Here is a 22,423-nt window from a genome sequence, read left to right as displayed (position 1 = left end):
GTTATATTATCCAAAATAATACAGCTGAAATACCATCTAATATTTAACGCTTCTAGATATTCTTTGTGTAGCTGATTTTCATGCCAAAGTTAATGTTTATTGTGAGAAATGTTCTCATTTCTTTAACAGATGCCTGCATTTACATTTCAGTTGAACTACTTAAAAGCTGTATTACAACAATGTCAACATTCTCCACTGCATGTAAAAGAAAAAAACAAACAAAAAAACATTATCAGCAAAATTAACTTAAATAAAAGCATTTATCATTGCTATATATATTATAGGATATTTAAAATGACATTAACATGTGAACAGAATTTTTGTTGTGGCCGCTTGAGGTGCTGGTGGCATCAAGTTCAGAATAAGCTCATATTTACAAAAACCAATGAAGCTGATGAGGTCAATATATTAATATATTGTCTTTGTACTGTCTTCAATTGAGTCAGTATATGTCAAAAAGATTTACTATTAACAAATTAGCACACTTTGTTTTATTTTACACACTGTCCAAACTTCTATGGAATCGGGTTGAAGTTTATAACGTACTGGACAGTCTAATATAGAAAACCCTCAATCGTATGAAGACATTTCTGTCAGTAATTCAGTCCTTAGAATATTTTAACCTTTTTTTCACTTTTATGGTGAAAAATTTCTAGGACTCAGTTCCTAAATGACTTCAGAGGGAAGGGTTTTTTCATCATGTTTTACAAGCCGGTCATATATTTTGTCTGATGTATAACATGCTAAATAATTAGTCAGTGTAGCTGTCAGTAAATGCAGTAGCGTAGAAATACAACATTTCCCTCTGAAATGTGATGGAATTAATGCACAAAGTACATTTCATTTTACCAACATGGTGTGTATGCTTTATTTGTTTCAGCAAACACAGAAAAGACAGCAATGGCAATTCTGAGGACTACACTTTGTGCTGTCTTCATGGTGACTGTGGTGTTGTCCAAACCAGTGAGTATCTCTACTGTTCTGCTGTTAGCACTGAGCTATCTCAGAGGACTTGTGACAAATGTGAAGATCATTGCCTTCAATTATGAAAACAGGTCTGCCTAAGTGAGGGTGAGGATTCATCCAAGTCATCAGAGTCCAGTGAGTCAAATTCATCAGAGGAGACCGCCACGCATGTTGGGCCTTCGCAGGAACCCCTGCAGCCAGGGCTTACAGGGACAGACATGCCTAACGCCATGGAGGAGACTGACCCGCCGGGCGCTGCAGACCTACTTCCCTCTGCAAGCACAGCAGGGCCTTCTCTGGCCAGCCTCGATGCTTCAGCCCTGCCAGACCCCGAGGACCCACAAACCTCCACTGACACGGACGGACAGCTCATGCCAGATGATCCTTCGCAAACTGCTCTGGGCATAGACATTTCTCAGGATATGCCTGATTCTGATCCTGCACCGGACTCAATGAACACTGACACTGAGCACATTCTACCAGATACAGAGGTCTCGCTACACCCCGAGCTTACAGAAACTGATATAATCACAGGCACTGATGGCACACACCAACCACAAGTCACCACCACCACATACCAAGGAGTCCCCCAGGGTGCCACTCCACCCTTTCCTCCCCACATCATCAAATCCACACCTCCACCATCCTCCACAGCCCCACCCATGCCAATCCCCATTGGAACCACCCTGACTGGTGTTCCTGTTTGTTTCACTTTCCAGTTCACGACCCCTGAGCCTGATCCACCTAGAGGAGATAGCATTTGACCCAGAACAGAAGCAGTTATCCACTTCAGATGTAGTTCCACTTCAGGTTACAGGTTCAGTCCACGTTAGTGTTGTACAAACAGGTAGTGTTCTTTTGATACTTGACCATTGTAAAATGTATATAAGTCTTAATATCTAGACTACATTTTAACTTTGATTTCACATTTACTTCATCAGTGGTAATTTTATTATAATGGTGCTATCGTACATGACTGCTATGTAAATACAACCCTGAGTCCAGCAAAGTTGGGACGCTGTGTAAAACACAAATAAAACAGAATGTGATCGCTTGCTGATCATTTTTGACACATACCCAGCTGAAAGTAGTACAAAAACAATATATTTAATGTTATGCCTCATCAGCTTCATCGATTTTTGTAAATACCTGCTTATTCTTAATTTGATGCAGCAACACATTTCAAACACATTGGGACAGGATCCACTAAAGACTGGGAAAGATGTGGAATGCTCCAAAAACACCTGTTTGGAACACTCCACAGGTAAACAGGCTCATTGGTAACAGGTGAGAGTATCATGATTGGCTATGAAAGGAGCATCCTGAATACATTTTTTGGAATTGGGATTGTACAATGGAAGTGTTTGAACTCTTGGAAGGGTAAAACTGAAGTGCTGCTGATGTAGAGAATTAACACCACAGCTGACAACACCTCAAAAGTATTTGTGCGAGCAGCTGAAAATGAAAATGTTTTCGATCATCGGTTCAGAAGATAACACAATATGAGTGTTTAGTAAAATTATGCTGTTTATTGGGAGTTTGTATTAGTGTCATTGTAAATGTAACCAAACTTTACCTGCAAGTGATAAAGATGCAATTATGGTGCCGGAAATAAGGGCCTTCTGTCACAGCAGCCATGCCATAAATTACAGTACAGATGTATGTATGATGAGAAAATGCTCTAAAAGCGTGTGCTGCAGCTGTAATCATGTCACATCAATTTACCAAAACAAGCAGGCAAGACTTCGAACACATTTCAGATGTACCACGTGTCATCTTCTTGGCTGGCTGTAGAAAACGAGCAAGTTAAAGGCCCAATCACTATTTTTGGACTATTACTGGCCTGTTACACCTCAGGTTTAAAGAACCGGTCAGTCAATTTGGGAGTGACGGCAGGGTCCAAACCGGTGTTCTGAATTATGTTGATGAAGGTGTCCTTTTGTGTATATTTGGATCACAGTTTGTACCTTTCAACAAGAATTTCACAGGCAAAATTTCATACATTTCTTCACCTGTAGCACTGATTCTAAATAATAAATTATCAAGAGTGCCATCTGCACTCAGAAATGAAAATACAGACCAAGTCAAATTCAGAAAAAGGCTATCTGTATAATCCTGGACCCACACAGCATTTATGCAGAAAACAGAAAGAAACAAACAAACACAAGAGGACAGTCCACAGAGGACAGAAACTGCACCCCTTGGATTTTCTTTCCCTACATAAATGCCCCGTGAACATTTCTTGGACTCCTTCATCTTTAATTCCCTGTGTGGGTCCCACTATCACTAACGCTGAATTATCTACAAATCTTGCTTGTGCACCACATTTCCTTGTGCCACGCTGCTGGTCAGTGTGCAGACTTACTACTTTGTTAATCACGTAGACTTCATCCTCAGACTACTTTTCATTCTTATTGTTTCTGACACATTTTCACAATTGCCTGAACTTAACAGAAAACAATCAGTTGGTCTGGCACTGTACAACCTCGACCAGTTAACCTGCTCTTTTTCTTTCTTTTTTTTGTCATGGTGCCACACAGTGGCTCAGTGCTTAGACTGTCACCCATTAACCAGACCTTCCTGGGTGGCCAGATGGACTATGACTCTAAACTGCTCTATGTTGGTGGATTTGTCTCTGTCCTGTGATAGCCTGGCAACATGTCAAGGGTGTACCTTTCATCTCACCCAGTGCATGCTGGGATGTGTTCCAGCCCTGAAGAGGATAAGAAGGTACAGAAAATAGATGGATTTTTTTTTTTTAATATGTACAATCTAGGCGCATCGGCTCAGTCTACTGTTACACTCAGTGTAAGTTACTATGAGTAAGTGCAGCAGCCAGTGTCTTGAGAATATGTGTCACCCGTACGATTTGGTTGTCATTTTAATGTGACGTGGGTGACTGAGGTTGATCCTGCTGCTCTGGCTCCGTGTCCGTTTCTGCCTCATTCTCAGTGTCCTGCTCTGGTTGCTGCTGTTGCTGAGGCTGCTGGATGAGTCCTCCGTCCTGTGCTGTGTTGTAGGAGCCACAGCTGCTGCACTTCATCCCCAGCACGTGGAAAGGCACTATGCAGTGGGCTTGGCAGTCATTACATATAATCTAGAGTGAGGAAAAACAAAAGCACACATTTAAATGCAACTCATCAAGGTCCATTTTTATTGAATTGTACAAATTGGATTGAATGAATTCAAAATATTGGGCATGTCATGTCCAAAAAGTGAGTCAGTAATTCACCCCAATTTATACATTTTCTTGTTTTATTGAGGTCTTACTTTGATAGTAGCACCCTGGTATTCAGTGGGCATTGGTGACTGGGCAATCTCTTTGTCTATCTGATCCCAGTGGTCCTCCATGTTCCAGGCAGAGTGCATACACAGAGGGCAGCGATATGCTCTAAAATAGAGAAGGAAACTTAGATTAAGTGCTGCACCATGCACTTAAGTATCCATAGAAAACCACGTGCCTCGTGTACATGATGGTCAGAAAAATCAGCTCGCTGGAGGAAGCTGACTGTAACTTCAATTGCTTATAAACACTAACTCAAGGACTCAAGTGTTCCAACAATACCTGAAATGTTTATGTCAAACCACTTTACACAACAAAACATTACCAGAAAAAAAAAAAATTATTAAACATACCCTGTTCTGACCATGTCATCAAAGCAAGTCCTGCAGAGAACGAGAGCAAACACATAATTGTTACATATATGTCACAGGAGAACTACTACTGCAAATGAATGATAACGGGGAGCTTGAAAACATGACACTTTGATGCATTAGTCTAAACAGTACATACACAGAACATAATCAATCTGCATAGAAGTCTGTCATGTCTTAGATTCATGTATTTTTCCTGTAAAGTAATTCAAGCTGAGATACAATTCAGCTACTAGTATTTAGAGAATGAGGAGTCGTACTTGTGTAAAAGATGGCCGCATGGAAGAACATGAGCTCCAATTCTGGACGTGTGAATATCCTGTGCATACAAAAGAAAACCTTATCATATTGTGGAGAGTCAAGGATTGCAATAAAATCCAATATCCCTCGCCCCCTAATGTAATATATGTTTTATTACCTCCATACACACTGGGCAGTTCTGCCTCGACACGTTTTCGACACACTGAAACATAAAAAATGATTGTAAATGACAGCAGTGAACATACTCATACACAATACTTATGATGTGTGTGGGTCAGGAGCAGGTGCAGGGTAATAATCACCTTGTGGTTTCCCCGCAGATCCTGGGCTAAGCACAGGTTGCACTTCTCACAATGGAAATACTTCTCCCTTGGCCCAATCCTGTAGGGCTCACAACACAGCGTCACTGACACAGACGGTAATCACCTCATGCTTGGATAACGTCAACAGACGTTAGCGGGCATCACACAAACGCTGGGTTGTAAGTTACTTTAATGCACTGAAGCAAAAGCAAAACTGTCAGCCGCAATCAGGGTTTCTTTATCTAGTAATTACTGTTTTTTTACTGCAAAAACCTGACAAAGTCCCACATATTTATATCTCCCTGGTCATAATGTTTTCTTTACAGGACAAGTCACTGGCAGAGCAACATTACTTATCATAGTTTCGTTGTCAGCATGAAATATCAACACATACTGTAGCATGACACTTAAAAACCTTTACTTTTATTATATCCATGTCACTGTTAACATGTTCAACTAAGGCTACTAATATAAAAAGATTTATAACGAGAATTTAAGATTTAGAATGCAACTATTGCTCACCTGCATATCCCGCAGGGCTGACAGTGGTACTGCTTCTTATCCTTGTCGAACAAGTGGCAAATGTCGCAGTAATACTCCCCAAACTGCACATGACACTGCTGGCAAGTCTGCTGCGCCTAAAAGGGTGAAATTTTACATTTATACCTTTTTTTACTTGATATGAGCAAACCACTACATACTAGAACTGCGCTCTAAGACAATCTCGACACATGACATTTTTCCCTTAATATGGATAGGAGAAATAAACTCGACAACAGTCAGTCGGTGTGCTGCCTCTCTGTGTCGCTGCCTGTTTGCACGAGGGTGGGGCTGAGCTCCTCCACACAGGCAGTGGACAGTGGTGCAACTTCAGAGCAAAGCCCAAAGTGGCGGGACAGAAACAGACCTCAGGATATATTTCACTGGAGTCAATTATGACTCATAATCCATAAGTGCAACAAAAGGCAGACAGTATGATCAATTAATCAAACATCAGTTTAAAAAGAACACAAAACCTCCAATGCTGGCGAAATTGTTGACAATAAAGGTAACGTGAAGTCAAGTATATGGTGGTTTGGATATCTCAAAAGTGACAACACAACACTAACCCAGTCTGCAAAGTATGCTGTTTGTCTGTGCCAACCACGACACGAAGCCCAACAAATCTTTCTCTGGGCCATATGTTGCCGTTTGAGCTGGCCTGCAAGACAATTCACGCTTTTCGGTCGAACCTCTCAGAGATGAACCTCAAGCTTCAGCAGCTTCTCAGCTCTCTGCTTTAAAAAGTGAAATCATTTGAAGTGAAATTAAAGCAACTGCGAAGAGGAAACACTCTTTCTTTTCCATTTTCCTGCTCTGCAAGAACAAAAGCTGCTGTGACATCTGAATATGCTGCTGAGGCGTCTTCAGGCGTTTGGTGAGAGGTTTCAAGTAAACAAAAGGAACTAAACATATTTGCTGTTTAATTTGGAGCCAGTTGATGTCCTGACAACCTACAAGATGAAATCATTGAGCTGCAAAGCCTCCTACTGCTAAGAGCAGCTCTTTTAAAAACCTACTCTTGCAAAGAAAGCCAGCTATAAGCATCATCATCATCATCATCATCATCATCATCATCATCATCATCATCATCATCACTACCATCTGACATTAAATGCCTCAGCAAAGAGAAGCAGGTCCAGTCATGGCAGAGGTTAGTGTGATATGTTTTCAATTATTTAGTTTGGACCTTGAAGGATGTTATGAAAATTTAAAAGGCCCCTGATAGGAAGAAGGTTACCCACCTTGACTTAAAGATCAAGTAATGAACCTTCTGGTTTCTTCAGGCTTGAGTCATTATCAGGATTGCTCTTCAAACTGACAGCATAATCAAATTATATACTGTGATATATATCAATATTGATCAACATGGAAAAAATATCATGGTCACATTTTTTGCCACGTTGCTCCATCCTTTGTTAGGCACAGCTACAACATAAAGACCAAATGGAATCAGGTGACATGTAAGATCACTAACTGGTCCTGCTTCTGCCCACAGTGGAATCATCTGCTTTTCTCAGTTACCTGCTGCACTGTGTGACACTCGGAGCACTGCACCTCTTTGACTTTGAACCGGTCCATCTGGTGGTTTTCCTCTGCATCATGGCACAGCCGACACACATACAGTTTACCACAGCACGGTGCCTGCAGTACACAGGAAACGTGTGATTACATGGGGCATGGGCAGGAGCACGACGGGTAGGTTAGCCTCAACAATAAATGATATCTGTCTGCTGCAAAACTGGAAGGTTACAGAAAGGTAGAGTGAAAGTTCCAAGTACTTTGTCTTTACATAAATGTCATAAACAACCAACACGAATAACTGACACAGCTGTTAAATAAGCTCATTTAACAGACACCTAAAATAAACACTCTAACTCTAAAGCCCTCGCTGTTGCCATAATATAATAATAATGATAATCATAATAATAACTTATTTGTCCCCTTTCACTTTCACATTGTTTCATTTTACACACACACACACACACACACACACACACACACACACACACACACACACACACACACACACACGAACCTATACACGTGTAACACATGTGGAGAGACGTCAGAGGGATTAGTCTGCCACACAAAACAGCGCACCAACCGGTTATGGGTTAGGTGCCTTGCTCAAGGGCATTTGCAGTGACCCGAAGATGAACTGGCACCTCCCCAGCTACCAGTCCAAGCTCCGTATGGACTGTTTAAAGCTGGACTAAAATCGGCCACCCTCTGATCCCCAAGCCAAGTCCTTATAGACTATGCTACTACCGCTAACATATAAGAAACATGTAAGACACTAACCAATAAGTCATAAAAGTATAACAGTAGCTTTATTGCTGGCGCCCGTTTAACGCAGTGTTCATTAACTAACCTTAGCTAGCTCTGAGTGGTCGCTATCTGAGCTAACGTTATACAGTAAGTTAGCACCACTCGTTGCAGCAGCGTTACAGTGTGACATATTAAACACCAATATACCATCCAGAATACATGTCAGGCAAATATCAACAATACATTTCAAAAAGTTAACTCACTTTCAATAAGCAGCTGCGCACATAATGCTCACAACCCGCTGGGGAAGCCATGTCTCCTCCAAATTTTGCTAGTAAGTGTATCTGCGGACACACAGTAGCTACAGGACACGCCTACGACATAATACACCCTCGAAGCGGTTCGCTTCATGCACCAAAAGTAAAGTGAGGAGGTGTGTCGTGATGTCAATAGGGCGTGCCGTGTAGTCTGCTGGACTGCATCAAACCTCGTTCACGTTTGGCTCTTCTTCGAGTGCGATGACGTCGGAATCAAAATCTTCTTCTTCTTTTTTTGACAGTGACACAGCAATACTGCCCTCCTTCGTTTGAGAGCCAAAGGTGGTCAAGCAGCATATGCGTTCTGCCACATATGCTAAGTTAGCGCATCACATTACTTTTACTGTTTATGTGTTGAAAAATGAATAGCTACGACAAGCAAAGTTTTACAGCGTAATCAGTCAGTGGCTCAATTCTTGGCTTCCCGTCCTCTCTTCTCTGTTCATTGTTTAGAATTCAAATCAAATTATTTTCACGTTCAGGTGAAACTTGCTATGAACGTTAAAGTCATAATTCTAGAATTCTTTTCGGAGAATAATCATTCCTTGCATTGAATTGAACAAGAATGGGTTTGCACCAAACTCGTTTCAAACTTTGCAGCAATAGATGTTTTCGGCTGTTTTTATGCTTTCTTTTCTTTTTCTTTTGTACGATTCCCTTTACGTTTGCGTTGATAACAGTTAGTCTTGGCGTTGTGTTTCACAGCGCCGCTGGTGTAGTGGTATCATGCAAGATTCCCATTCTTGCGACCCGGGTTCGATTCCCGGGCGGCGCACTCGCTTTTATTGCAATAAGTGCACATTAAAACGTCTAAGTATACGATCACTTGATGTAAGAATGTGGCAAAAAATGCTGAAGTACTAAACAACAGAACTTCATGGTACCTTCCAAAATTTAAGTGTGTTACATGCGCTTCCCAGATGTGACCAGCTGCAATATCCTCAAACGTTTTGCACTTATATACTTATGACCACGGATAAGCTTATGGACCATATTACTTTGCACAGTCGTACAGAGCTACAACACCAGCTGTATTTGCGGCTTACGCTATAAAGATGTGGAGGCGCATTTACGTGTGTTGGAGAAAGAGCGCTTGATTTTGGCTTCATTTCAGCGCGCAGGTTGACGCTGCTGACGCCGTTCCTCCGCCATCTTCAACTTCCTATTGTTTGCATCAGACTGGGGCTGTCTGCAGTGTGTGAAAGAGCAGAATCGGCCACCGATTTATCATTAATTAGTAGATATAACCTTTACGTTCGCGTTCGCTCAAGTTCAGCACAAACCACATTGTATGTCATTGGATTAAAGACCTCTCAGGACGCGACCACTAAACCTTGACGATGGAGGACGATCAACCCAGAACCTTGTGAGTAACAGCGGCCCTGTCTATGTCCTGGATTGGGAAGGCTCCGTGTAACTACGGCGCGTCCAAAATGTTTCCACGTTGTTGTTTCAATTAAAAACTACCAAACCTTGTAATTTAGCTCCTGGAATATATTTAATTTCTGTCGTAATTTCATGGCAACAATATCGACGTTTCTAAATGTAGGAAGACACATATAATTTTCGACATGAACGTAAAGTTCCATTTTATTTAGTCGTATAAATAGACGGAACCGTAACTCGGCTGAAAATGAAACTGCAGGGCTAGCTAATGCTAGTTATCTTTAGCTAAAGATACTAACGCAGCTAGCCAGTCGCTTCTTCTAAAATACACACATTTCATTGAATGATAGTTTTATTTCCCCAAATAGTTGTATTTTATTATCAATAGTCAGGCTATATCGCCAGGGTAGGGAGGTAATTTTCTAAAATGTCGTTAGTTGCCAACCCACTTAAAGCATGAGGCCCTTGTGAACCGGCTAGCGTTATCTTTAGCTAGCTGGCAGACAAGCCACGTCAACGCTCGGAGAATCGGCCCGGGACAGCTCCAGTGAGAGAGTGACCATACTCGAGTAGTTTTTTCAAAATTAAGACTATCTCCAATAGTCTTTGGTTCAGTATCAATTGTGTTTTTGTGTGTATATATAGGGAATTGTTGTGGGTTGTAGCTAGCCCGGTTAACTAGCCTTTGTTTGCATGCTACTTCCTGTTTGACAAAGACTCAATTCCCCCATCTCTTTCCTTGTTTGCAGGTATGTGGGGAATCTGTCCAGGGATGTCACTGAGCCCCTCATCCTGCAGGTCTTCACACAGATAGGACCATGCAAGAGCTGTAAAATGATAGTTGATGTGAGTGTCATCCTCCCTGGTATATATTGTTTGATTGTAGGAAATCGTATTCAACAGTGGCCTGAAAGGTGGCGGTGCTGCTTATTAAAGTCTCAATCTACACATGTGCGTGCTGTTGATTTTTCTCTCCCAGTCTCTTATATCAGGCCTGACACCCCTAACTACAGTAGGTGGCCCTTGTTATCTGCAGTGATTAAAATGTCACCTTTGCTGTGGACTTAATATCAGTCTTGTTTTCCCGTTGACAGACAGCTGGAAATGATCCATACTGCTTTGTGGAGTTCTATGACCACAGGCATGCTGCTGCCTCTTTGGCAGCTATGAATGGAAGGAAAATAATGGGTAAGGTAAGCTATCGTGTCTACAGGGTGAGTGGGGATGGGTGGGCTTTGGGTATGGGGGATTTAGGTTGTGTGCCTTCTGAAGTAAACATAGAAATAAATAAGTACGAGTGGATTGCTAGCATGTATATTCCATTAACTAGGGGAAGCTGTAGGGTCTGGATCAGATTGTGAACATTTTAGAGCATTACTACTGCCACAGAGTCATTTCTGTTGGCATAATTGGTTTTGTTATGGCCTCTTAAGTACTATGCTTGATTTTCCAAAAAACAATATATAGATCTGTTCAGAAGTAATTTCTTTCAAGCATCGCTTATGCCCTTAGAAGTAACGTGCTGGTGTATTTATCTGCAACCTGACCTCTGCCTGTATTTTCTTATTATTTTGCTGTGTTCAGTCCGTCTCTGGGCAGCATTTGGGCACTTGGTGTGTAGCGTCCGGTTAAAAACGGTGCACAGGTGAGGTCAGAAATTTAAAAAGTGGTAGCAGCCAGGTGCCAGTCTTTAAGCAGCACACATCCCAGAGGAATTACAGCAATAATGTATTAATATGGAGGCGAAACGCCAAGTATACAAAGCTCGTTCCAAAACAAAAATAAATCAGGGGTTGGCTTGGATGGGATCAAGAGCGACTTGGAGTTGGGCTGTTTTCTGTTGGACAGGTAGGTGCTAACAGCTTGGTTAATTTGCTAAAGTATTTGTCCATTACAGCAAATTTAACTATAATAGTAGATATAGTAGACGTACAAGCAGTGAGCTTCTGGAGAAGTTGAGCCGATTTGAATCCAAGTGTGAATGTTGTGTTTACAAAAAGTAACCACAATTCCTTCATAGTATACTTTAAAACCCAATGTGATGTGTGAAGCTGCAGTGCGAGGTGTGGGGGAGCGTTGCCATGTTTCAATCAAAGAGACTTTTGAGAAGAAGAAATAAATGATAGAAATATAATTCATTGGTCGTCTGTAGAAGCCAGCGCTGTGCTGTCGATGAAATCTTCAAGCCCATGTAAGCTGCATTGGAAAGACAGCAAAATAAAAAGTCTTGCTGGACAAAGTTGGACCATATAGAAAAACCAGGCATTAATAGTTTAATCTGCAACATTTGAAAGACCACAGGGCCTTATAGAATAATGTTAAAGTGGTCCTGGATGGTGTAATGATGAGTTGAGGCTCTGGATTCAGTGCTCACACTAGGTGTTCAATAATATGTGCATTTGTTGTTATTGACTTATATCTCCCAACATGATGTCTCAACACTGGATTGATGCCCCCGGATATCATAGTGTGGTTATAATCTTTGCTTTGTTACTAAGAAATCCCCATATGTAGTTATGAAAGCCAGTTGCAGTTTATTTCTGTTGAGTTAATTTTGACTTTCAGATTTGATAAACAGTAAATTTTCCTCAGTGTCACTTAACATACAAGTGGGTGATAAGGCATCATATCACATTGAATTTAAAGTCTCTTAAAAAGTCTTAAAAAATAGATTTCATAGTTTTTCTTTTGAGTAGTTTCAAGGCAGTGTTTAAATTACACACCCTTGTAGTGGAGATTAGCAGGTTTCACTGTAAATGATGTAAACATACCCCACCTGTCGTGTACTTTCTCTGCCCCTTTCTGCAGGAGGTCAAAGTCAACTGGGCCACAACGCCAACCAGCCAGAAAAAAGACACAAGTAGTAAGTACAAGTCTGTTAACTTGGTTAATGAAAACTGAGATGAAATATTTGTCAGTGACCTTTTTTCCCATGACTAAGACAAGACGTGGAACACTGACAATATCAACATGCAATTTATTTATTATTGATGAGAATGCCAAAATGTAGTTTAAAAATAAAAAACTTTACTCTCTTCATTTTCACTGACAGAAAAGAAGAGATAAAATATATATTTGATGCAGCAGTCATGTTTCCTGTGCTGAGAGTACCTGTCAAATCAGGACTGATTCATTCAACCTGTGTTTTTCATGTCAGAAAATCTAATGTGATGTAAGTTCACATCGGCTAAAATTGGCTTTGGCTAAACTGGATTGTCTGAAATGTGCAACAAAATCTGATGTCTTAAATCGACCAAAATATCACTTTTCATGGATAGAATACACAGATACTAAAACAGGTACAGATTTCTTTTACCAAGATGAGACTAAAATGCTCAGACTCTTTAAAACGAAAACTGACTTAAACAAACAGCAACAAAAGACATTTGACACATGATTAAGACAAATAAAAAATAGCTTACAAAATGAACATATATATATGAGCATATAATGAGCATATATATACTGACATTAACACACTGGGAAAATCAGTTTCATAAGAACAGAAATGTTGATGATTTGGAAAGTAAGTAAGTAAAAGATTCTCAGTGCATATATGCTAACATACTCCATGTAGTCATTTCATTCATTAGCCTGGAATTAACTATTACCATGATGGCTCTTTTTGTCCTGCTGCCATTAACTTGAAATAGAATGTTTAAGCATGTCTAAACTCTGCCCCCCCCCCCATAGATCATTTTCATGTCTTCGTTGGAGACCTCAGCCCAGAAATAACTACAGAAGACGTCAAAGCTGCCTTCGGTCCATTTGGCAGAATATCGTAAGTATCAAGATTTTTAGAGTTTTTATGGGGAATTATTTTCTTTATGGGGAAAATGAATGGGAGGTATTATTATCCCCTGCCCTGCCTCATGCTATGAAAACCTATCAAGAACAGAAGACTAAGCCATTATTCTTCTACACTTTTTGCACTCATTGCTCGTGTTGTGCTGCTTTAATGTACTCCTGTTGGTGTGTTTGTCCACAGAGATGCTCGTGTCGTGAAAGATATGGCTACAGGGAAATCTAAAGGCTATGGCTTTGTGTCTTTCTTCAACAAATGGGTTAGTATGGAGACGAGATGACTCACCAACTTATTAATCTCAGTGCAACATTAACTCTGCTGTTATTGGTTGGGTCCTATGGTACTGTCATCTTCATAAAGCAGCATTTATCTCTTTTTATCCTGAATATTTGGGGTGTTTGAAGTTGCATTTTCACACACGTGACTGTGTGCTTCAAAAGAGTGTTTTAGATTTGATGTCATTCCTCTCCAGTTTGATGGAATAACCCGATTTTCTCATTGTTCCAGGATGCAGAGAATGCCATTCAGCAGATGGGTGGGCAGTGGTTAGGAGGCAGACAGATTCGAACTAACTGGGCCACAAGAAAGCCCCCTGCCCCAAAGACCACCTATGAAAGTGCGTTGTCATTTCTGTTTGTTTTGCTTGTTCACGTTGACGGATGGATTCATTTCTTAACAGTAACAGTGTCTCTGTCTCCTTGCAGATAACTCCAAGCACCTATCCTTCGATGAAGTAGTGAATCAGTCCAGTCCCAGTAACTGCACTGTGTATTGTGGCGGAGTCAGCACTGGACTGACAGGTAATGAAATACAGCTGCTACCATCAGTATTGTCATGATAGTGACAGTGGTGTTCAAAGAGGCATGAGGCCTAGTCCACATGTGCACAGGTGCGTTTTTTTTTAAACTGCAGCTGTTTCTATGTGTCGCAGCCTTCCATCAACACACGGTCTGTTTTTTGGGTCCCTGAAAAGGGACTTTTAGGAAAATTCAATGCAGGAGGAAGATATTCAGAAACTGTTTGCAGTGTTGATGTGTAGACAGGGAAAACAGAGTGTGCACTGTTAACTCTGTTGTTCACATGAGGCGATTTTGTGCAATGGCGGATGTAGCCAAATAAGGCTAGCGTTTGCCTTGCTAATAGGACTTTTTTTCTTATATATTGACCCATAAATATCAAGCTACTCTTCCACTGTATTGAGGAACAGAGGTGTCAGAATGTGCCACAGAGGTCACTCGTACGTAATCCAACACTCTGACGTGACCCGGTCAGACCTCTAGTTGCTGGTAGCCTACCAGTAATAGCTTTTTTTCTGGTTTCTGATTGGCCAACATGGCTTTAGGGCAGGGTTTATATCACCGCCTATTGATTCAGCATGTTTTTGACTGCACTTCAGTTGTGTTTTTGTATTTTCATATGGACAGGGATTCTTTTTTAAACCACGCTTATGTGTTTTTTTTTTTTGTTTTGAGAATGAAGGAGAAAAGAAAAAAGTTTTAAAAAATACTTGTGTGCATGTGGACGAGGCATATAAGCTGTTTACTGATGAAAGCCAGTGAGCATTATTTTAAAAAAGTAAGGCCTGTGGTGTTAGTGACCTTTGAATGTAACTTTACAGCCACATAGAGACTCAAACCTGTGGATGTCGGCATGCCAGATCTCTGATACAGCAAGTTTTTTTCATCACACATGAACCCACATAAAAGCGATGTCTTTCTGTTTGACTTTCAGAGCAACTGATGAGACAGACCTTCTCTCCCTTTGGACAAATCATGGAGATCAGAGTGTTCCCAGACAAAGGCTATTCATTTGTGAGGTGCGTGGAAGTTTCATATTTACCTCTGTTTTTTCCTTTTCTTCCAAGCAAGGTCAAAGTATGTTGTGCTAGTTCTTGATGCTGGTCCTCTGTAATCTTTGGTCCTGCTGATTTTAATTCAAGATTTATAATCAAGGACTGACACTTTGGGTGCAGGGAGAGAATAGTCCTATGGTGCTTTAAACACCGTCATTAAGAACTATACATATAATTTATTTTTATTGACTCATTAAGGACTCATTTCAATGATAACTTAAATGATAGTTCTGGATGTTTCTTGAGTGGCCATGTAGTCTTTTTAATTAATATTCAACAGAACAGATCTCCAGTGGTAGCGTGGTCACCATTGCTGAGTAAATATTTATCAAATGAGCTTTTTCCTGTTTGCTGTCAGCCTTATCAACTAGGGGTGGGCAAAATTTGAATATATTCAAAATTATTCAATATTCAAAATTTGAATATCGATATTGAATCGGAAGACAAAGTATCGCGATATATTGCCATATCGATATTTTTGCCCACCTCTATTATCAACAAGGCCTGGAACCCCCCTGACACTCTTCACACTCCACCTCTGCCTCTACTTGTCACATTGCCATTGCCATAACCATCACCCTATGCGTTACATTAACGCTCTGCTTGGACTTCCTTTTGAAAAAACAGACTGTGCTTCTGTAAAACAAAAAAAACAAAACAAAAAAAAACAGACTTGTGTATATATATTTATATTGTTATATTTTCTACTATTGTTATATTTTTTACTTACTGTTATATTTTTTACTTTTTTAATAGCTTCTTTTTAATAGATGTGTCATGCACCAACCTCACCAAAGCAAATTCCTCGTGTGTGTAAAATCGTACTTGGCAATAAAGCTTTTTCTGATTCTGATTCAGCATGTCCTCAGATTCTCTCCCCCCTTCTGTTTTTGTCCAGGTTTAACTCCCATGAGTCAGCAGCCCATGCCATTGTGTCAGTGAATGGCACCTCAATAGAGGGCCACATAGTCAAATGCTACTGGGGTAAAGAGACCCCAGACATGATGAACCCCATGCAGCAGATGCCTATGCCCCAGGTAAGGACACCATATACAGCACTATATGTAAAGAGAACAGCCACTGGCTGCTGTCTTCTTAGAAGCATGTTGCACAACAAAAGTATAAGATCACATCTGCAAATTAGTGCTGCTGTGTGTCATTTAGCTTCAGTTTTATATAACAGACAGTGATTGTTCAAGTGCATTTCAATGGCACATTAATCAGGGAGAAATGGTGTGCGCATTTTGAACTTAAAATGGTATTTGAAGTATTTTTTTCCCCATTTCACTGTGGCTTTAATGGGGGCGATGCTCCTCCCATTGACATTCATCAAGTCATGGACTGATTTGCTCTGGCTGAAGTGGTGTTTTTAAAAACACATGATTGCATCACATGACGACCTCATGCTTGTCCAGAAGGTTATATATGTGGAGGCTTTTCAAGTTCCCAGCAGGAGAAGGAAGTCATGAATTGTGCCTGTACAGAGAAACCCCTGAACGGCATGTGAAAGATCTGCACTCTGTGTATTGTTTATGTTTTACAGGAGAACTGGTTAATTCAGAAGAAAACACAGGCTGCTTGTATATGAGCAGTTGTTCATTTCAAGGCTTAGAATTTTGTGTTCTATACAATAGTTTCATATATGGTTGAATTATAAAAAAGTGAAGAGAGAAGTTTTTTTTTCCTCTCAAACTGCTGCCTTAAGTGATAGTTGTTGCCCTGTACCCCACAGCAGAACAAGATGAGCTTCCCAGCAGCCCAGCCCTATGGCCAGTGGGGCCAGTGGTACGGCAATGGGCCCCAGATCAGCCAGTATGTCCCTAATGGGTGGCAGGTCCCCACCTACGGAGTCTACGGCCAGGCTTGGAACCAGCAGGGCTTCAAGTAAGTAGCACGGTGTGCACAGGGCTCCCCTTCACCGCCTCCTTCTACTCCAGAACCACCAGAGTATCCCTTCAAGACCGGGTCAGCAAGAGCCATCACTGGCCACAGGAGGGAGCCATGACCTCCCTCCCCCAACCCTACATCCTCCTTCTTCTCCTCGCCAGCCCCTCACCTTGCTCATCTTGAGAGGATTGAGAAATAAATACACACACAGACACACAGACAGAACAATCTGAACTTTAATTTTGTTTTTTATCATCTTTCAGAGGTCATTACTGCTCAGTGCACCGCACATCCTAGTAACTTCAGGCTTTGGTTCTGAAATGTTTTTGCCCCCCAGTAGTTCAAAACTGTAGTCTGTTTCCAAAATGATTGTAAAAGAAAACTGACTTCAACTAGCTAAAAGCTTCTACTATTGAATTTTGATAAATTAAGGATAGTTGAGAAATTGACTGAACAAGGGGAATGCCAAAAGCTCACTCACTGTACACACCTGGAGACGGTCTGTTGATGAAGAATTCATTTCCCTCTTTGTAAGATTGCCTGCTGTGTGTAAGGACTGTGTTCTCTAAGGCTGTTCAGTTGTTTTGTATGTCTACATTCATGTCATAGCTTTTTACATTTTCTTTTTGATTTCATTACGTATACCTTGAGGATTTCACCTGTATATGAATGTCAGTAGGACATGTTAAATATCATTTGTAGGTTGTTATCAAATTTTGTTGTTCTTTAGACAGCCTATATGCAGTGACATTTTGTGCACCCAAGAAAAATAAAGGAGAGGCCATATGTTGTTGACAGTCTAAAATTCTTGGTGACCAGCTGTATGAATAGGCTCTGTCCAAAAGTGTGAGGTAATGAAAGCTTGGTTGGCGAATGTACAGTAAATGCACAACTCCTGAGAAAGAGGCTGCAGGCCTCTCTTGACTTGAAATTTGAAGCTAAAACTTTATCCTCTATAAGCTGTCGTATCTCCACACTGAACTTAGAATTTAGTTTTATTGCATGAATGAAGAATCAAGACTTAAAAACACATCACATGAATTCGGTGAGATGTTTTTTTTTTTTTTTCTTTGTGGCCAAATGTAGATGTGCTGCAGGAGGAATGAGGATAATCTACATTCTTGTATACAGTAGGCTTATCTGCCTGTAGGCTGGGGACAGATGTTGTGTGTTTGTGGTTGTCAGTGGTTGGGAGGGGGGATAGAAAGGAATATTTAGCTTGCTGCGCTTAGCCTGTATGCTCTTTGTCTGCTTGTCCACCCATGTTTAATCAAATTACACTTACCTTTGGCCCTTCCAAAGAGCCTCCTTTTTCCCTGTGTTTTGCTAGCTTGATTTTTGCCCAGCCTGCCTCATCCTCACAACCTCTGATAACTCTGTTTGCCTTCTCGTTCTCATTCTAGCCTGTCCAGATTCTAGTAGCGCTAATATAAACCGTCCCTTTTGCTCCCTTTCGCCTTGTCTCTTCTAACCTGCAGGCATTTTGTCTTTCTGTCTCTCTCTCTGTCTCTCTCTCTCTTTACCTTGTTTTTTACAGTCACTTACCGGCCAGTGCTGGGTGGACTGGCATGAGCGCCATCAGTAACGGTGGGGTTATGGAGCCTACACAGGGATTGAATGGGAGTATGCTAGCCAACCAGCCCGGTATGGGAGCCGCTGGATACCCCACACACTGATAAGTGGGCAGGGTGGGAGATTTGTCAACCATCAGCCTCCTGTTGGCTGTACGGTGCCCCGTGGGGCTGTGTAACACCGCCTCCATTTGTGGCAGGACTAAGACTTTTACTGGGATGTGGAACCTAATGGGAAGGTTGACGTCTGTAGGAGATGTAAATGGGATTTCATGGGGGGGTTGAGGTAACAGGAGCCAGGGAGGAGCAATTTGACCCACACAGGTATTTACACCCTTTGTGGTAGGCAAGACTGGCCATGAACCAGGGCTCTTACCATTTTTAAGTTAACTGTAAATGAGTATAAAACTGTAAAGGAGAAACTTTTGGATTTTTTTTTTCTTGGGTTTTACAAATTGCTTCCATTTTCACATCTTTCCTCTCACACAGCCACAGGGAGGTTTGTCATTTTTTTTAAAGAAACTGTTGAAGTCATGCTAAGTTATGAACCTTAGATATTATTTGAGGAATGGAAATCTGCTTAATTTGTTCTCATTTTCTCTTGGATTAAAATCAATTGCAGGGATTGTTGCCACTGCTGTTTCTCTGTAAGGGCAGATAAATATTGCACAGTTTTTTCCTCTCTTGTACTTGGGACAAATTTGACAACCAGGAGCGTTTTCCTTTTGCATTCCATCTCTCCTTCATATCTTTCGGACAGCCTCAAATCTTTTCGCCACATGTAAATAACCATTCATTTGAAACAATGTAAGTAAAATGCTACTGTTAACTGTGGGTGCTTGCTTTCTTTTTTGTTTTGATAACTCGACAGTTAACTCAACAACAACATTGTACGTAGCAGAGTGACACTATCAAATGTGACGCTGGCACAGTGCAAACACACGATTCTTCCATGCAGGGATAAGATAGCATTGCCATGCAGTGCATACTTAAAATTTAACACAATTCAAATGTTAAAGGGTGAACATGTTTGACACTTCTGATGGTTTTTAAATATCTATTGAAACGCCAGAATTTTATATCAGAAAATCTGAGTGGATTCAACCTTTACACTTGCTCTTTTTGCCAGAGAAATGGGGAGGCCTACATTTAAACTGTTGCCTTATAGAGCTGGTTTCTTTTACCTGACAAAATACTCTTTTTAATTAGGCAGTGCCTACAGACATTTTCAGACCCCTTTGTTTAGAAAGGTGTTAGCCCTGAGAACTGATGACTCTGCTACTGTAATCAGTGTTTTCTTGCTTTGTCCAATTAAAATGCTAATGCACACTGTGTTTGGTTTCCTTTTTCTCATGGAGGGCTTATTCCAGGGAACTTTTTTTGAGCTTTCTTTCAGAAACTGCTTTTGAAAACTTGTCCAAAAACACCTGTTTGGAACATTCCACAGGTAAACAGGTTCATCGGTAACAGGTGATAGTATCATGATTGGGTATGAAAGGAGCATCCTGGAAAGGCTCAGTCGTTCACAAGCGAGGATGGAGAGAGATTCACCACTTTGTGAACACATGATTAGATTAAGTATGTTACCACATACTTTTTTTGGAATTGGTGGTAAAATTACGCTGTCCTGCTCAAGTAATCTTGTACTCGAGCATTTGTTTCTATGTCGGGTTCAGTACACTATAAATTTTATGAGCTGGTTGAGTTCATTGAAGTAAACATCTATTTAAAAAAAGCCCAAAAACCAGGTTGTCATTATTTACTGGAAGAAGATGACTGTCAGGCTCTGGCATGCTATGGCCTGATTGAGCTGTTTTGTGCAGCCACTTCTACAGTAGCACTGTGTGCTTCAAATGTTTTAAGATAAGATAGACTTTATTTATCCCACAATGGGGGAAATTCACATGTTACAGCAGCAACAAGACAGAGTGCAAGCCAAAAAAAATGAATTGCACAAATGTTATATACCCTATGGTAATAAAACGTACACACTCATTTAAAAGTGACGATTGCACATGAAAACAAGAAAAATTTGGGCTTGTCTGACTGATATTTTGACGTTTCCTTGCAGGAAAAGCACAGGTCTGTTTCATAACATTACTGATGGCTTTGGTCCATGTAGGGGATGTCCTGGTATTGTTGCCTGGTGGCTCAGTGGAATAGTTTTCTGGAAATTGATGGAACCAAGCCAACTCCGTTAATCACACCCGTGCTTTCCCTATTATGACAAGTCAAACTGTCCGCTGTTAAAAAAGGTGGTGCACCTGCAGCACCTGGATGGAATGAGGAAATGATCATATTAAGTGGTGCCTGTCATGCTACGACATGTCCCAATGTGCTGTGTATTTTGAATAATTAAGCCGAAGAGGCAACAGCAGATAGCAAATTAGTTTAAAATTGTAGTGGAAATAATAAAAGAAGAATGATAAAGACTGCAGACCTCACTGAGTTTTGAGTTGAGGATTCAGATACTAATGATGAGGTCAACTATTACCTTGAGCTGGATCAGACTTTTGAAGAAAAAAGTTTCAGCACAACACCTGCAATCCAACATAAGTTCGAAGTCGCTCTTTATACTAGGGTTAAGCTTGTTGATAGGAGCTGGAATAATAAAGCTCCAGCTCTGGTTGTTTTGCAGACGGGGCAGGGGGTGTGTGGCATCCGAGTTTGGACCAAATTAAACTCATCACTGCTGCCGTGCTTCATTGATGCAGAGTTCTGCAATGCTGGATTTCCGTTCATACCAAATGCTACAAGCACTCATTTCACAGAGAAATGGATCATTGGAATGATTGTGACCTGTCTTCATGCTCATGATACAGTGTCACAACTGATTTGAGGTTTAGTACGCTTGGTTGCAGTGGGCTGGGGTGTGAGATGCATAATAACAGTGTAAAGTACCAGTTTGCCCTGCAAGGACCTTGTGGTCTGTAAAGAATGTAGACACCCAACTGCCTAAAAACATAGCTGACCTATTCCAATAAACATCACCTGGTTGCTTCCTTGTGTTTTGAAAACTTCCTTGTGATACAGACGAGCTCATGCACACTTTATAATTGTGGCTCTGTGCACTAGATGGCGCCCTCAGTCCACGTTTCCTGTATGGTGCTGTGGAGCAGGTGGCTGGTCCTGCTGCTGTTTCACAGTGACACTCAGAACATGTCAGCCTGTCAGCTGTTAAATGACTGTCTGTCACACTGAGGTGTCTGTGAGCAGACAGCTCTGTCCATGTGTGAGCTTCTGAATTCACACTGAAAACTTTTATTTTCTGTCTTCCACTGTGTCATTTTTGCCATCATTTCTAAACTTGTCCTGCTCCGAAAAAAGTCTTTCAATGTATGCTATGCATCAGACACTGCGTATGAAAGCTCTCTCTCTCTCTCTCTGTGTGTGTGTGTGTGTGTGTGTGTGCTTGTGTCACGTGAGCTCTCCTCAGAGTTATTGAGTCTTGGACAGCCACACAGTCTGTCTGGCTGGAATAACAGGCAGCAAGAGCTGACAGGCTGATAAATGGTTTGTCTCTTCACAGCTGCTCAGCCAAGACCCGACTGGGCTTTAATGGACGGTGAGTCTTTGAGAGAGAGAGAGAGGGAGAGAGGGAGAGAGAGAGA

At 41.1% G+C, this 22,423-nt stretch overlaps 2 protein-coding genes and 1 non-coding gene across 3 annotated transcripts; 2 read left to right on the top strand and 1 right to left on the bottom strand.

The window, feature by feature from the left end:
* Window positions 1–3,469: 3,469 nt before the first annotated feature.
* On the bottom strand, window positions 3,470–8,334 carry rchy1 (ring finger and CHY zinc finger domain containing 1). Its single transcript, XM_070965389.1, has 9 exons — window positions 8,258–8,334; window positions 7,248–7,367; window positions 5,706–5,821; window positions 5,184–5,262; window positions 5,039–5,083; window positions 4,881–4,939; window positions 4,603–4,632; window positions 4,237–4,357; window positions 3,470–4,063 (listed from the first exon to the last, which is right to left on the bottom strand). Exons 1-9 carry the CDS (start codon window positions 8,306–8,308, stop codon window positions 3,848–3,850), a joined length of 837 nt encoding a protein of 278 aa, XP_070821490.1. The 5' UTR covers window positions 8,309–8,334; the 3' UTR covers window positions 3,470–3,847.
* A 681-nt stretch (window positions 8,335–9,015) lies between these two features.
* On the top strand, window positions 9,016–9,086 carry trnag-ccc (transfer RNA glycine (anticodon CCC)). The gene has a single exon. It is a non-coding gene; the product is annotated as a tRNA-Gly (tRNA).
* A 329-nt stretch (window positions 9,087–9,415) lies between these two features.
* Window positions 9,416–20,141, top strand: LOC139333165 (cytotoxic granule associated RNA binding protein TIA1-like). Its single transcript, XM_070965452.1, has 12 exons — window positions 9,416–9,677; window positions 10,447–10,543; window positions 10,792–10,890; window positions 12,506–12,560; window positions 13,391–13,478; window positions 13,686–13,761; window positions 14,010–14,118; window positions 14,207–14,302; window positions 15,234–15,318; window positions 16,253–16,391; window positions 17,087–17,238; window positions 18,779–20,141. Exons 1-12 carry the CDS (start codon window positions 9,652–9,654, stop codon window positions 18,915–18,917), a joined length of 1,161 nt encoding a protein of 386 aa, XP_070821553.1. The 5' UTR covers window positions 9,416–9,651; the 3' UTR covers window positions 18,918–20,141.
* Window positions 20,142–22,423: the final 2,282 nt, after the last annotated feature.

Source organism: Chaetodon trifascialis, chromosome 6 (genome assembly GCF_039877785.1).
Source record: "Chaetodon trifascialis isolate fChaTrf1 chromosome 6, fChaTrf1.hap1, whole genome shotgun sequence".
In the NCBI taxonomy this organism is placed as follows: domain Eukaryota; kingdom Metazoa; phylum Chordata; class Actinopteri; order Chaetodontiformes; family Chaetodontidae; genus Chaetodon; species Chaetodon trifascialis.
The sequence above is the reverse complement of the archived record's forward strand: the minus strand, read 5'-3'. Positions and strand labels throughout refer to the sequence as shown.